This window comes from Psammomys obesus, unplaced genomic scaffold (genome assembly GCF_907164565.1).
Source record: "Psammomys obesus unplaced genomic scaffold, mPsaObe1.curated_primary_1811, whole genome shotgun sequence".
Classification (NCBI taxonomy): Eukaryota; Metazoa; Chordata; class Mammalia; order Rodentia; family Muridae; genus Psammomys; species Psammomys obesus.
The window spans coordinates 22495436-22510743 of NW_026596040.1; the positions used below are offsets into that span (position 1 = coordinate 22495436).

At 48.4% G+C, this 15308-nt stretch overlaps 1 protein-coding gene across 3 annotated transcripts in view; it reads right to left on the minus strand.

Moving 5' to 3' along the window:
* The window catches only part of Arhgef37 (Rho guanine nucleotide exchange factor 37), a 46084-nt gene that overhangs the window by 5827 nt on the left and 24949 nt on the right, over positions 1-15308 (minus strand). For all 3 annotated transcript variants that reach the window (XM_055622914.1, XM_055622915.1, XM_055622913.1), the window contains exons 5-12: positions 12420-12619; positions 10876-11006; positions 10082-10186; positions 9358-9468; positions 7937-8266; positions 5320-5448; positions 2072-2267; positions 450-610 (exon numbers count right to left, since the gene is read on the minus strand). In XM_055622914.1, the coding sequence (XP_055478889.1) occupies positions 450-610; positions 2072-2267; positions 5320-5448; positions 7937-8266; positions 9358-9468; positions 10082-10186; positions 10876-11006; positions 12420-12619 (1363 nt within the window). The remainder of the gene's footprint in view (positions 1-449; positions 611-2071; positions 2268-5319; positions 5449-7936; positions 8267-9357; positions 9469-10081; positions 10187-10875; positions 11007-12419; positions 12620-15308) is intronic.

Consider the following 15308-nt stretch of genomic DNA (forward strand, 5'->3'; position numbering starts at 1 on the left):
AAGCATTCTTCTTAGGGAGGCCTCTCTATTCCTAGAACTCTGAACCTTGTCACAGCAGGAAACGCTGTGCTTACTTTCCCATTATCACTGCTAATCTAATCACTGTTTCCTCCAGGTTGTGAGCTTGAGTAGGACCATGACTTGCTCCTGTCCATCACTGTCACTCTCATTTAATACCACACCTAGCAAATACTGAGTGAACTGAGGACCCCCTGCCTATCCTGCTGATGGGGGTGGGGGATGGGTTAACTCCCTGGTGTTTTTGTGGGAAGTCCCACTCTCTGGGTCTCACCCCTGGCCATGATAAGGACTTATCACTGGCTACAGCCTGCCCTCACATGGAGGTGGGCATCAGATAGAAGAAGTGGTTCTTCAACAGTAGAGGAAAATCCAAGCCCTAGTCTAAACAGATAAGGGGAGGCAAGCTCTCAGCCTCCTTCCAGACTCACCTGGGTCAGGGTTGGGACGGTGGGGACAGAGGGTTGGGTGGGCTCTGGGGCTGGAAGCCAGTAGTCTTCGCGTATCCCTGTCTGGCCTCTGAGCTCCTTCTCACTGGGAGCGGGGTGGTGGTATAACTGAAGTTTTCCAGCTGGCACATACCCCCGTTGTCCTAGGAAACATGCAGAGGGTTCAGTGGCTGCCAGTCAGCTTCTTTTCCTTTTCCGTGGTGGGGAAAGCCAGCAGCCTGGCTTCCCAGCATTAAAAGAGACAGCACAAGGTCACCCGGGAACCCGGTGCACTCCCTCCCACCGCCCCTCTCTGTAGTCACTGTTCTTAGCCGCTGCTTGCTCACCACACCCGGTGACAGAGACTCTCCCCTGGGACAACCCACGGGATTTGAAACTTCTGACAGATGAAGCTCATCCTTGGGCTGATATGACAACTGATTCCCATTGGTGGCACTATGGCTCCTGCCCTCTAGTGGCCGCCCAGGGCAAGGCTGCTTCTCCAGCTCTCCTCAGGACCAGCGCTGCCTACTGCTGATGACGCTATCCTTCTGCGCTCCTTCTCACCAGCACCTACCCACAGGCTGCCCAGCTGCTGTCGTCACGAATGACCATCATTTCCTGCTTCGCGGGTGGTTAGAGTCTTCGCGCTAATCTGAAGTCAGCCTGCGTCACTGTCACTCATGCTGACGCAGCTGAGCTCCGAGAAGCTCTGAGCCGCCCTGAGATCACCCAATTAGGAGCGCTCGGAAGCCTCCCTCTAATGCTCCTTATATTATTCCCCCACAGATGTGTTTTCCAATTGTGCCACTTTTTAAGATTATTATTATTTTAGACAAGATCTCATCGTGTAGTCCCTAGATCTCTCTACATAGCTAGGGTTGGTCTCAAATTTGTGGTCATTCTCCTGCCTCTGCTTTTCAAATACTGGGGTTATAGGCATACACCACCACACATGGCTCTTCTTCATTTTTTTTTTTAAACTGGCTTGCTTTTTAAAGCTTGGACTTGTGCCACATAGTAATAGCAATAAAATCATGAGCTTATGGACTAGCTGCTTTTTTTTTTTTTTTTTTAATAATACATATAAAGGTGATCAAGTGACTATTATATCACTGTGGAACAGTGAAATGATTGCCTCCAGCAATAGCCCTGTGCAACCCTCATGTTTAGAATATGCTACTGGGCCATTGTCTTACCCTGGGCTCACAGCTCCCTGTTAGCTCAGACCTCAGTGACACATCCCAAGGCCCTAACCAGTAGAGAGCTTACTGTTCCTGGCCTAAGTCAGATTCTGAGAGTGTGGCTGGCATGCCAGCACCCCATTCTCAGCACACATCTGTATTTTTCAAGGTGCTACTCAAGCTCCTTCCACACATCATGTCACCCACTAGGTTTGTCTTGCTTGCACAGCATCTAGGAACTGGATGAGGGAGGCTACACTGGGTCTTCTACAGACATTTCATTCACCACAGACTCACGGTAAGCTGACTAAGCTCCTGCGTCCATCACTGGGTTCATTCCTCCTGAATTTGCACAGCCAGATTGGCACAAAAGAGCATCTTTGTCTCCCTACAAGCTTCTAGCAACTGGCTTTCCCAAAAGGGTTGCAGAGGCCCACATACCCCCTGTGTCCACCAGCCAGCGACTGTTGTTGCCCTTGGTGTCCTTGTTTTGTAGAAGGGCCACAATTTGGCCCCGTGGCAGTGACAGGTCCAGAGTCCCAGTCCCGGTGATGTTGCTTGTCAACTGGTATAGCTTCCCTGGGCCATATCTGGTGAGGAGAGCCTGCACCCGGTGTTCAGAGCCTGGGAAGAGTGGCTGAGAGAGCAGAAACAGACACGGGCTTGAGTTAAGTGTCAAGGCCAGTCCCAACACTAACGGACACCTGGAAATCCTGTCCAACCCCATCTCTGTCACTGAAGGATCCATGCCTTCTACCACATGGCTGGATCTTAGCTTCCAATGACATTTTAGAAGAAGCTTTTAACTAATTCAAGCATGGATATCTGTCAGTTATAGAAGTTGTAGGGCAGGGCCCTAAATTCTGCACATAACGCTAAGCTAAGTCATTCCACAGGAAATGTCTCATCTAGATCTCTGAACCACACCAGGCTGTGGGTTTCATGGTACCCCAGGCCTTAGCCACCCGGAATCTTCACAGGCTAATACAGGGCCAGGACACCTATGGATGAAGGACAGCTAGCTATGACTCTGGGAGTTTCCACTCCACAAGCACTCTGGGCACCTACTATGTGCAAGGCACTGGAGTAGACTTTGTACAGCAAGAACACCATACACAAGAACATACAGCAGAGTTTTGCTGAGATAGAAATTACTATCTAGCTTAGGAGAGAGATTTGGGAGAGAGGATATCAGTTCATCCCTAAACTGCCCGTCATTTTCTTTGTTTTACCATTCACTGTTTTCAGCAAAAACATCATCAAGGAGGAGTTCAGGGATGAACGCCCCCTCTCATAAAACCAAGGAGAAACCAAATGTATAAATATATACGTTTGCCATATTCTCTACTCAAGCTGTGTGTGTGCGTGTGCGCACTCAGTGCATTGCATGTGATAATTTGGAGTAGGGAGGTGTTAGGTATAGGGCAGGTAGAGGTGTCTATCAGGGACATCTGAGCATAGACTGTTGTTCTAGCACTGATGAAGAGTCAGCATTAAGAGCCCGGATGGACACCTTTAATACCCACACTCAGGAGGAAGAGGCAGGCAGGTCTCTGTGAGCTCAAGTCCAGCCTTGTCTATATCGTGAATTCCAGGACAGCCAGGGCTATATAAAGAGAGCCTATCTCGAAAAAAAAAAATCAGGACTGGGTTGGAGATGAAGCTTGGTGGCAGAGCTCCTAGTTGGTGTGCATAAGGCCTGTGTGCAACCCGAGCATGACAGAATATTAAAAAAAAAAAAACACACAGACAGATGTTTGCAGGCAAAACATAGAGACGTCAGTTTTATGGAAAAAGAATAGGTGTTACTGAGGAGGTGGACAGATGGCTGAGCAGTATCTGCTAAGTCCTTTCCAGAGAACCTAGGTTTGGCTCTGGTACCAAAATGGCAGCACACAACCATCTATGACTCCATTTCCAGGGAATCCAATGCCCCCTTCTGGCCTCTTTAGGTACTGCATACATGTGGTATGCATATACACATACATACATACATACATACATACATACATACATACATACATACATAGAGGCAAAACACTCATACACATATACACGTAAAATTTTAAAAAGATTGTAAGGGCTGGATGTAGGAATATAGTGACAGACACTTTTAATCCCAGCACTCAGGGAGCACAGGCAGGTGGATCTCTGTGACTTCAAGGTCAGCTGGGTCTATATAGTGAGTTTCATGCCAGTCAGGGTAACATGGTAAGGCTGTGTTTAAATGCCAACTGAACAAACAATAACAATAGAAAGCTGTATGTGCTGATTCACTTTTTTTTTTTTTTTTTAATACGGGGTTTCTATGTATAGTCCTGGCTGTCCTGGAACTCAGTCTGTAATCCAGGCTGGCCGCAAACTCAGAGATATACTTGCCTCTGCCTCCTGAGTGCTGGGATTAAAAGCAAGGCTTGTGAGGTAAGCACTGGAAAGGCTGAAGATACTGAGTTCAGGATCAGACTAAGCTACACAGTCAGATCTGTCTCAAAAGCAAACAAAAACTACCACTACGAATCACAAAGCTAGGGACCTAAGACCTGTGCCTTCTTTCTAAGATCCAGCAGCCCCATCCAATTCAGAGTCTCCAGAGAAGATCGTACAAAAGACAATCAGTGCTGCCCCGTCCCAGGCCACCCTTCTTCTGCTCACCTTTACGCCTACAGCCAGAACAGGGAAGAATTTAGAGGGCTGTGGTGTGGCAAAGAGGGAGGTTGGGAGAGGGGTATCCCTTCCTAACACAAGGGATATGGGTTTGTTTCTTCTTTTAGCTTTGTTTTCATGAGACCCATAATCTTTTTCTACAGTAAGGACAGACTGCTTTTCCAACAAGGATTTTAAGGAGAAAGAAAATGGAGGTTTCCAGTATGTATTTTCTGTACCCTCCCTTTCCTCCTAGCTGCAGGATCCATGGCCTTCTTGTGAAACATCTTTCAGTCTCATTGAGAAATGAGGAGGAGTTGAGAACACAGGGCCCCAGGAAACAGCCTCACCCAAGTGGTTTCCCCCGCCTTCTATCCTCTGCCCTCTGCCAGACACGAAGACTGCCTTTCCTGGCCCCACTCTGCTAGGCCCTTCACTTGCTTCCCTGCAGCCCTAAAGCCTCTGGTCCCTTCTGGGCAGTCATGGTGCTGGCTTGTGACTTCACCTCTGATATGTGACTAAATGAACTTCCAGTTTTCTCAGATCCAGATGTTGCCAGATTCCCAGAACCCTCTCTTTTCACAGCTGTCTCAGGCTATGTAGCAAGATTAAGGTCATTTGGAGGTATTTAAAAAAAAAAAAAAAAAAACCTATCTCAAAAAAAAAAAAAAAAAACAACCAGAATGTAAAATAAAATACAATAGTACAGGCTGCCTATGTATGCTGCTCAGGTGGATTGGAAAATAACCTTTCTCTTTCTTCCCCCATCCCTCTCCCTCTCCTTCTTCCTCTCTTTCCCTCCCCCTCTACCTATCCCTCTCCCTCGCCTTTCCCCGTTCCCCTACCTCCCCCCACCTCTCTCTGTGTGTGTGTGTGTGTGTGTGTGTGTTGGAATACAGGATTCTATTTTGTTTTGTTTGTTCACAGACAGAAAGGAGAGACAGGAGGAAGAAATGTTTCCATGAGCAACAAAAATTCAAGAAAGTCGAGTGAAGCTTCAGCCCACTACAGGAGAACAGCTGAACGAGGGGAGGATGGACACTTACCTGAGTGGTGGAAGGTGGAAGCACCTTCTCAAAGTTCTCTTGGAAAAGGCGGAGCTGGCTACTGCTCTGGCCTAGTGTGTCCTTCAGCAGCTTCTGGAAGTCCGGCTCTGAGATGTGCTGATGAGGCAGCTGAGTGGGAAGATGATGTCAGCAGAGCCTCTGCAGAAGGGACCAAGAGGTGCCTGGGCACACACCCTGTAGTCCCAGACTGCTGCCTCTGCCTGCCTACTGCCCCTGTTCCTGTTAAGAGAACATTTCCCACGGCTGTCTGGATAGCTGGTCAGTGGTGACACATGCCTTTGATCTCAGTTCTCATGGAGGCAGGGGCAGGCAGATCTATGTGAGTTTGAGGCCAGCCTGATCTACAGAGTGAGTTCCAAGACAGCCAAGGCTATACAGAGAAACCCTGTCTTGAAAAACAAAAACAAACAAACAAATTCCATAGGGGTAGAGTATCTCTGTCACCATGACACTCTAGTCCTGTGTCTGGTAGGCCTGGCATTACTTCCTCTTAGCTACTGCGATTAGCTCAAGGGACAACAATGGACTTAGGCCCCTTCTGCAGAATGCAGTATGTGAAGGCCCGGAACGTGGATGTTCTACTTCCTTCGGATTCCAAGGGGTAAAGGTACAGGCCTGGTGTCTTCCCTGTCTTTCCCACAGAGAAACAAAGCCTGCCTGAAAACCAGCCTAACCAGAGAGGAAAGCAGGTGGGAGACTGGGAGAAAGGCAGAGTCTGGGCATTACATGCCTATAAGTTGCTGTGCTCCCTAAGGCCTCCCGGGGTCAGATCATTTTTTCCTTCTCTATGCTCCAGCGATTTTTGGCACCAGCTTCTGTTGCTTTTTACCCAGAGAGTCCTGAGCTCTCCCATGAGGTCCCCTCCCTGGTAAGGCTCTCCCACAGTCTCATCAGACAGCTCAAGAGTGAGTGAGACCCTCACAGCCAACAGATATGTCCAGCCTTCTGGGTTATTGCCAGACTCACTGCTCTTACTTATGACCCAGAGCCTTGTTCCTGGGCTTGCAGAGAAGACAGTTTTTGCCATGCAGGCCTTGAATCAGAGGAGTGAGGCCAGGTGAATGACCCGCTGGTCATTCAAGGGAGGTTTGACAGCAGTCCTATGCAGGCCATAACCATAGCACAGGACCAATCAGGAGACCCTCCCTCTGCTTTCCTACAGGCACCACCACAACATGCACTTCCGATGTCTAGGAACCTCCCCTTAGCAGCATCCCTAGCCCTGCTCACCCAAACTGCAGACTGGTAGAAAAGGGAGGAAGCAGAAAGAAAGCAAACAGATTATCCAATCAGATTCACTTTTTTTTTTTTTTTTTTAATGGCACTGGGCCCGCTTCAACCTCATACTTCAAAAAGTATGCCTAAGGCAGAGCCCTGTACTACATAGTAAAAGAGAAAGCCAAAGGAACAACCACTCATCTCTCTGCTCTGCCCACCCCACTCCCTGCCTCTGACTGAGAGAAAACATGGCTCCCACCACGTTTTCTCCAGCAGAGGGTGGGCTCTAGTAAGCAGGAAGCAGCTGTAATGTGTTAGGACACATTACCAAGTTCTGCTGGTGTGCAGATGGTGAGGACGGGGCTATCCCCACTCCTCCAGAGTAACAGGAATTCTCAGGAGTGGCTCATCTGTCACTGTAGGGTGGGCGTTGAGAGACCTGAGGGACACTTGAGGAAGCATTTCCAAACTGAAGAAGAGTTGGTGACCCTCAAGTGTTGCATTGGAGGGAGGGGCATGGCCACAGCAGAGTGGAGACATGGATTGGAAAGGTTGGCAGGAGCAGGGAGGTAAGGAGATAGGAAGTAGGGATGAGGGAGAGTTGGGGGTGGGGAGTCAGATGATGACAGGGGAAACACAGAAGGCAATGCTGGAATGAAGAGCATGGAAATGGCTCCCAAGGCCTGACTCATGAGCCATTCAGCTCTGACATGAACATTACAGAGCAAGACGTGGAACTACACGTGGAGGTTTGTGTAGAGCTCACTGGAATCTATTTATGCCTTCGGCTAACGGCTCCTTTGGAAAAGCTCTTAAGGACTGTGTTCAGAGCTCAGCCACTGCATGCTCAGGGGTCAAAACCTACTGTCATCTGTGCCTCTTTGCTCAAGCTAGTTTCCCTCTCTGGGCCTTGGCTTCTTTATTATTGAAAGGAACACATACTATATAGGATTGCTTTGAGGACGGAGTGAGGCGCTGCCTGGAAAGGGCCCTAAACAGGCACATAAGAAGTATTGGCCAGGAAATGGGTGCTAGGAGTATCGGTAGTGAGGCCAGCTGGACACTACTCCTGAGTAGACCGAAGAGACTCCTGTCTTTGTCATCATCTTGCCATACCTTCCAGGGAAGGTTTGCTGCTGCTTTTCCAGAAAAACCTCCTCTGCTCTTGAGTCCCAGGATGACCTAAGTAGGCCTAGAGTCTGGCCTGGCCTCTGCCTCTATTAACAATGGAGAAAAAACAGAGAGACATCTCAAGAGCCCTCACTGAGTCCTGAGTTCCAGCAGACTATTTAGCCACTTTATCTCCATTTCTGCTCTGACAACAGCTAGGGCCTTGCCTGGCTCTGCTCCACAGATACTTCAGTTCCGGTGGCCTTACCAGAGCCATGCTGCTCTCTGCTCTTCGTAGCACGTGGTCTGCAAGGTCCCTCTGAAGGACCACAAATGTCCACAGGATCTGGCGCAGCCATTGCATGACTAGTTGGTTGAACCTTGGGAGCTCGGCCACCAGCAAGGAGTTGAGCGCTTGGTAAGTATGCCGGGCAGCCTCCTCCTCATAGGTCACACTGCCCACATCCAACAATTTCTCTTCCACTCGCTCGAAGTCCAAGAGTTTGTCCAGACGCTTCTTGATCAAGTTCTGAGGACCAACCAGGGTCCTGGCCAGGCTGCACAGCGGTTGCCACACCAGACCTTTCAGCCGCTGCTTCTGTAGGGAGAGGGGAGCTTGGGAGCTGGGAGAGGAGGTGGCAGAGGGTAGGAGCTGGGTGGGGGGCTGGAGGCAGACTCCCCTCCATTGACAAGCTGTGCCTTGGAGCATATCGTAAGCCCCAAGCTCCCTAAACTATGGGTTGCAGTCCATACAGGGCTGTGACTGAACGCAGATGTTGAGAAAGATTTGGCAACAGTAAAAGCTTTCCAAATGTACAGTGGCCCAAAATTAACTCTGTCGTGTGCATTTATGTGAAAGACAGTCTCAGCATTGATGATTATAAAGTAAAATGGTCATCAACTCTGAAACCCTTTGAAGATGTGTCCAGACATCTTATATCTGTATCAATTATTTGGGCAAGATTTAACTCCTTAAATAGTAATAATAAAAAAGGGACATCATCTCATTAGTGCATAGATGTGCTTTTACCTTTAATAAGTGGTCAAATTGTGTGTGTTTCACAGAATTGTCTTAAAATAAATTCCCTTATGATTTATTATCAGTAAATTTGCAAGCCTGTTATACATGCTTATGTACCCAGGTCACAGAAAAGTTCCTCAGGAAATGAGGCTGATAAGGAAAAGCTTCAGAAACCCTGCTCTAACCTTACTGAGGCTTGGGCTTAGGTTTTGAAAATGGGGCTGATCTGTTATGTGCACAGAGCACAGCCTGGGGAAGGTTCTCGATTCCTGGTACTTCTTAGCATTGTTATTACGTAAAGAGCTTGAGACAGATTTTTGTATAGAGTGACACTCTGGGACTCAGACCCCATCTGTGTAAATGACCCAAGAGATGGTGCTCTCTGGGCCTCGAGCTCCCGTTAGCAGAAGGGGGCTATTAATAGTGTCTCACCCGAAACTGTGTGTCGAGGGGTAAATGAGGTCAAGAATGGAAAAGGTGGGCATGGTGCCCGGTACAGGGTGTGGCTCACTGCACATCAGTTGGGCTATTTTTATCGGTAGGCGCAGGAATAGCACTCCCTCCCCTACTAGATGTGACAATTGTGTAAGTGCCTGACTTCTAAATATTACTCTTGTCAGCCCTACCAGCAGCCTATCAGAGGAAGGGGGAGGGGAAATCCCACTCACAAACTGCAGGAAGGCCTCCAGCTGAAGGTCCCTGGCTAGGCTTCGGTACTGCTCCACAGGCCCCCCGGGGATGTCTAGACTCCATTCATGTGGCCGGAAGCAGAGGAAAGCCTGAGCCCAGGGCCAACAAAGATAGGGTGGTTAGGTCTCAGTATAGCTGTCTTACTTCTAGCCCCCAGCTCAGCAGACACCCCCACCCCAAGCAGTTTTCCATATACCTCCTCATAAGAAGCAAGCACACACACCATTCTGTCCCTGCCCAACCTGCCTTGCTGAGCTGGAGTCCTTATCTCTTCTTTCCTTTGGAGCTTGTGAGCACTACGCCTATCCATGCTGAATCTTTTTTCATGTGTACGTTCAGCAGATTCTATTAATATTTTTCTGTAAGCCACTGAACCCCTCCTATTCAAATCCACGCATGAAAAAGAAAAGGCCAGGGGCTGAAGAGAGTGCTCGGTAGTTAGGAGCACTTGCTGCTCTTGTGGAGGACTCACATTCGATTCCCAGCAGCTCACAATCATCTGTAGTTCTAATTCCAGAGGACTGTTGATGCTGACGCTTACTCCAATGCGCTGAGAAGCTGCCTCCAGCTCCCAGTCCTGTGGCTACCAGGTATAGTGTGCTTGCCGGCACTCCTGGCTGACACCTCACCCCAGCGTCCCTGTATTGGTACCTCGGTAGCTTTCGGTCTGGACCTGACCTTCGAAATCTGCGGGGTTCTCACCTCCAGATTATCCATGTAAGCAGCCACATTGCTCTTCAGCTCCGTCACACACAGAGACACCCACTGGAATCTCTCCTCTAACTCATCAAATTCCCTGTCTTCTGTCTGTAAGGAAAGCCATACGTGCGAGGGTGTGAGGGTCAGAAGATCCACACGGGGGCAGTGTGCAGCTGGTTTCTCTGCTCACTGGGGACAACCTCTCCACAGACTGTGGAAAGACAAGAAGGGCTGGTTCACCCAGCTCTTCGACTGAGTGGGACGATTAAAAAGCAGTGAAAACCATATGTGGTGGCACATGCCTGGAAGCCCAGCCCCTACGAGACTGAGGCAAGAGGATCGTGAAGCCAGCCTGGATGGCATAGCAAGGCCTGTCTCAAAATCAAACAGCAGTGAGGTTGGGTAGTTTTGCGTTCACACCACGGGATCAGACTCTGGGGTATGGATCCTGACTCACTTGCTTCCTAGCTGTGTGGCTGTGGGCAGACACTTCATCCTCTGAGAGCCTCTGTTTCTTTGTGTGAAAGTTGAGATAAGCATACCTACTTAGTCCTGTGGCTCAGAAGCTACTGCTTTGGAAAAGCTGCACTCACTCAGCCTGAGCAGCGACTTTGGTGCACTGCCCAAGCTCTGAGCCTCGCTCCTCTATCAGCAAAGAGGCCCCCAATACTGGCTCTTGAGACTCAGGTGGTATGTCTTTTTGTCATCCCTTCACTCTCGGCTTCAGCTGCCTCACTCTCAGGAGAAACCTCACCTGCTTTCATTCATGGATCGCCCCCACCCCAGCACATACTCACCCTGGGTGCCAGCCCCGCCTCCTGCTTCAGCAGCTGGCTCAGCCTGGTGGTCTTCTTGGAAAGGGTATGTGTGTTGATGCGGGCCAGGCGCTCCCGAAGGCTCAGCTGCTCCACCTTGGTATACTTTAAGGCTGCGGTGACAACGAAGAAAAGGGCACTGTGGGTGACCAAGGCAGACCCAGGAGGCAAACAGCCCCATCTTCTCCTGGCTCAGCATTCTGCTCCAGCAAGTTATGTCCAGCAGGATGGTAAGTCCCACAGAGAAGCCCAGTACTCGGGTCCTCTTTGTCCCAGGTGTGAGTCCTGTCTGGAGAGTGTTCCGCCTGCTAGACTTAAACAGGTCACCGCTCCTTTTGGCCTCAGTTTCTTTGCCTATAAAATGAGGACTCCATCTTGCAGGGTTGCTGGGAGGATCACCTAAGACGGCAGGTGTGAAGGAACATTTTTCTGGGCTTCCCCAGACAGTTTTATCAAAGGCCAACCAAAGCCATATTTCCTGGCTCAGCACTTCTGTCCCCTGTCTCCTCTCCACTTGAATGCAGAAACACACATGGGAGAAAACGCAAAGACCCCAGGCCTAAGTTTAAAGCTATCTCTGTTTCGTACAGCCCAGTGACCAGAAACAAATCATATACGCTCTGTTTACCCAGCTGAGAAGTAGGCTGGTCTCAGGGGTTACGAGGACCAAGAAAGATATTGAAGGAGAAAAAAAATGGAAGAATTAGCCTTCAAACAATACATATGGAGGATCTGATTACTGGACATTGTATTTGTGTACAGAAGTACCACACTCTGCCCTGTAGATATTTGTGACACTGGGGTGATTATTTTAAAAGTAAGCACGAGTGAGGGTTGGAGAGATAGAGAGAAGAGCACTGGCTCGTCTTCCAGAGGACCTGGGTTTGGTTCCCAGCACACACCTGGTGGCTCACAACCGCCTACAGCTGCAGTTCCAGAGGATCTGACACCTTCTTCTGGCCTCCAAGACAAGTATGAGGTGCACAGACATTCATGTAAAGCAGAACACACACACACTAAAAATAAATACTTCCAGCTGGGCGACGGTGGCACACGCTTTTAATCCCAGCGCTCGGGAGGCAGGGGCAAGAAGATCTCTGTGAGCTCAAGGCCAGCCTGGTCTACAGAGTGAGTTCCAGGACAGCCAAGGTTACAGAGAGAAACCCTGCCTCGAAAAACCAAAATAAATAAATGATAAGTACTTTTTTTAGAAAGTAAACGTGCTAAATTCTCAGTATCATGCTGGTAGGCAACTGAGTTTCTTGATACGCAGACACTGCTTCCTTTTGCAAGGAAGGACCTTCCTACTGCGACAGCCTAAGAGGTGGATACATCCAGCCGCACACCTCCATACACGCCTCTCTACCTCCCAGTGGTGATGGGGTAAGCCCAGGACCTCACACATATTAGCCGGTCAGCTGAGCTCACCCCAGCCCCACATTCTCATTCTAGATAAGGAGGCTCTCAGGGTGAGTTTTGGAACTAGGAATGCTGTCCCTGATGCACCCCTAACCACGAGTCCTTACCCAGTTCCTTGCGCATCTTGTACTCGTTGATATTGCTGTTCACATCCTGGAGGGCAGAGGTGGCTCTCTGAAGGACAGGGTGGGCGCTGGCATCCGCAGGTGTATTCTCCAGCATTCTCTGCAGCAGGAGGGGGTACTTGGTAATCCTCTGCAGAGGGATTACAAGTAAGAAACTGAGACCTGAAGGTCCAGCTTGCGGCCTGGGGGAAAAGGCTGCTATTAGGCAGGTTAAAAAAATAATAATAATAATCCTTTACGGGACATGGGGGGGGGGGGCTTGGGTAGTGGCCCAGCTCTGTCATTCAGCTCAGGGTGTGATATCAGTGCACTCTCTCCCTGTGGTCCTTTCTCTAATTTATGAAGTCTAGATATTAGGCAGACAGAGCCATTCCTGGGCCTTGATCCTTATCTGTACAAAGTCCAGCGTTCTATCAGTCTTATTCATTCTCTCAGCAGCAAAGATGGCTGATCATGCCCTCTTCCTTGGCAGATGTTACTCAGTAGAACCCAGAGACTCTCTCTGTCCAGTGTCTTCGCGTTCTGTGGGTTACTCTTTCTGCCTGATGCTAGGGAATTCTGCTAGGAATTTCCTCTACATATTCTCTTGGTGACCTCATGTGTTCCCATAGCTTTCAATATACCCTGAGCCCCCATTCCCATCTTTATCTTCTCTCTGGGCTCCAGACTCAACTATGACGTCATGTCTCTATTCAGATAATGTCCCAGGAACAACACCCAGAGGTCATCCGCTTGGTATTTTACTTAAGAAAATGGGTTGTTGCTTTAAAAAGGTTTGAGGGCCAGTGAGATGGCTCAGCAGGCAAAGGTGTTTATTATCAAGCCTGAGCTTAATCTGAGGATCTGAGGTTAATCTCTGAAGCTTACAAAGTACAAGGAGAGGCATGTTTCCTACAAGTTGTCTTCTGACCTCCACATACATATGCACGCGCGCACACACACACACACACACACACACACAAATAAAAATAAACAGATAACTAAATGGAAATTTTTAATCTAAAAAATGTTCTGAAAAACCCCAGGAACATAATTTTTAGAGTAAATGAGGAAAAGTAACAACTTCCTTTAAATAGTTTAACATAAAAATAGATAAGGTATTGATATGTTAACTCTCTCATTGCAGGTGGTAGGTATGAGACTATTCATCACACCATCCTAGTTTCCTGTAGGTCTAGATTTTTTATTAGATACACACACACACACACACACACACACACACACACACATATACACACTGTGAGGAATGGCTTTGTTGCTTGGATGACCACTGGACTCCTACTGATGGATGTTTGGAATTTCATTAGGATTTCCCATGTCCAGAGCAACTTGGGAGAGGCTCCAGCAGGCTTTCTTTGGTTATTCTCAGCTTCTGAGAGATGTATAGAATTTCTGCCCCTAACTGTCTCAGTATGCTGCCTACAAGATTCACAAGTGCTCCTAGGGGCTAGCCCCCAGTGCTCTGTAATAAAGTCCTCAACTCCTTCCTAAGGAAAAACCTTCAGACCAAATGTTCGGGAAAGAAACAGTTCAGAGGCTAAGAATAGACATAGCAGGTGGGATCCCCCCTCGTGGGGGGCGGGGGAATAGGGAACGGATGGACTTAGCCTGTACTGTCCATCTGCTCTCCCCAAGGGTGTCCTGAGCTCAGATAACTGTGGGACTGTGGGCAGGTATTTTGGAAACTCCATTCTGGGCTGACATTCCAAGGGAGAGAGCCAGCTGCCTCCCAGGGACAACTGTCACCATAGTACAAATCAGAGGCCAAGGGGTTCTTAAAGCAATGACTGCATCTTTTAAATGCCATCAAGGAGCCGGCACAGAATGGTAGAAGCCACTCACATTTATAGCCTTCTTAAAATAACATGGAGGAATGCAGCCTCTCGTATAGACGACAGGAATGGAGGAATAACTCGAAGGCTGGGGGATATGACAGAAGCGGGCTTCTTACATTTCCTTTGGGCGTGTCACTGGCTGAGATCTTGGCCGGTTGGGCAATTTTTGAAATACACAAATTCTTTGCTGTTACGATTCCAGCCTAGAAATCTACCCACAGAAATCTTGGCTCAAGTAAACAAGGGTAGAGGTAAGTTGTTTAGTAACTTCATAATTGTGAGCGTGAGTGCACGCGCACACATACATACACACAAACACACACACACACACACACACACACACACACGTCCATCAGTAAAAGAGTGGGGGAGTAATATAGAGCCCTGTGAGCTGTCTTGGAATGAGCTCTGTGCAGCCCTGAATGGGACGATTGCTCACACTGTCGTGAGACAACATTCACAGCTACAATTAAATGAAAGTTCTAGAATAGTGTAGGAGTCTCTTTAAAAACAACACCCTTTGCCTGCTTCTCTACCTGCCTCTGTAGCCATCTGTCTGTGACTATACAGAAGAAAATGAAAAGAGAGTAGTTACCCCTATGGCCAATGGAGAATGGACCTCATGGGTTTGAGTTATGGCTTGAATATGACTTTCATATTTAAAATAAATACAATTAGCTGATAAAGGAAAACAGGGGTTATCTGCCTTCTCCAAACACTGCTGCATCAGACAGCCTTCTAAAACTTTGGCTTCCAGGGCTGGTCCACCCCTGCCAAGCCTCCTTTACCACACCACTCTGTGAAAGGTCCTCCCTGAGACAGAGCTTCCTGTCCAGCCTTTGCTTCTGTCATAAAGGGTGGGCTACCCTGACAGCTGATCCACATGAAGGTGAAGTCGTCAGTACACATTCTGAGATCACTGTCTTACTATTCTGCTACTGTGATAAAACACCATGACCGAAGCAACTTGCAAAATAATAATTATTATCATTATTATTATTATTATTATTATTATTATTATTATTATTATTATTAT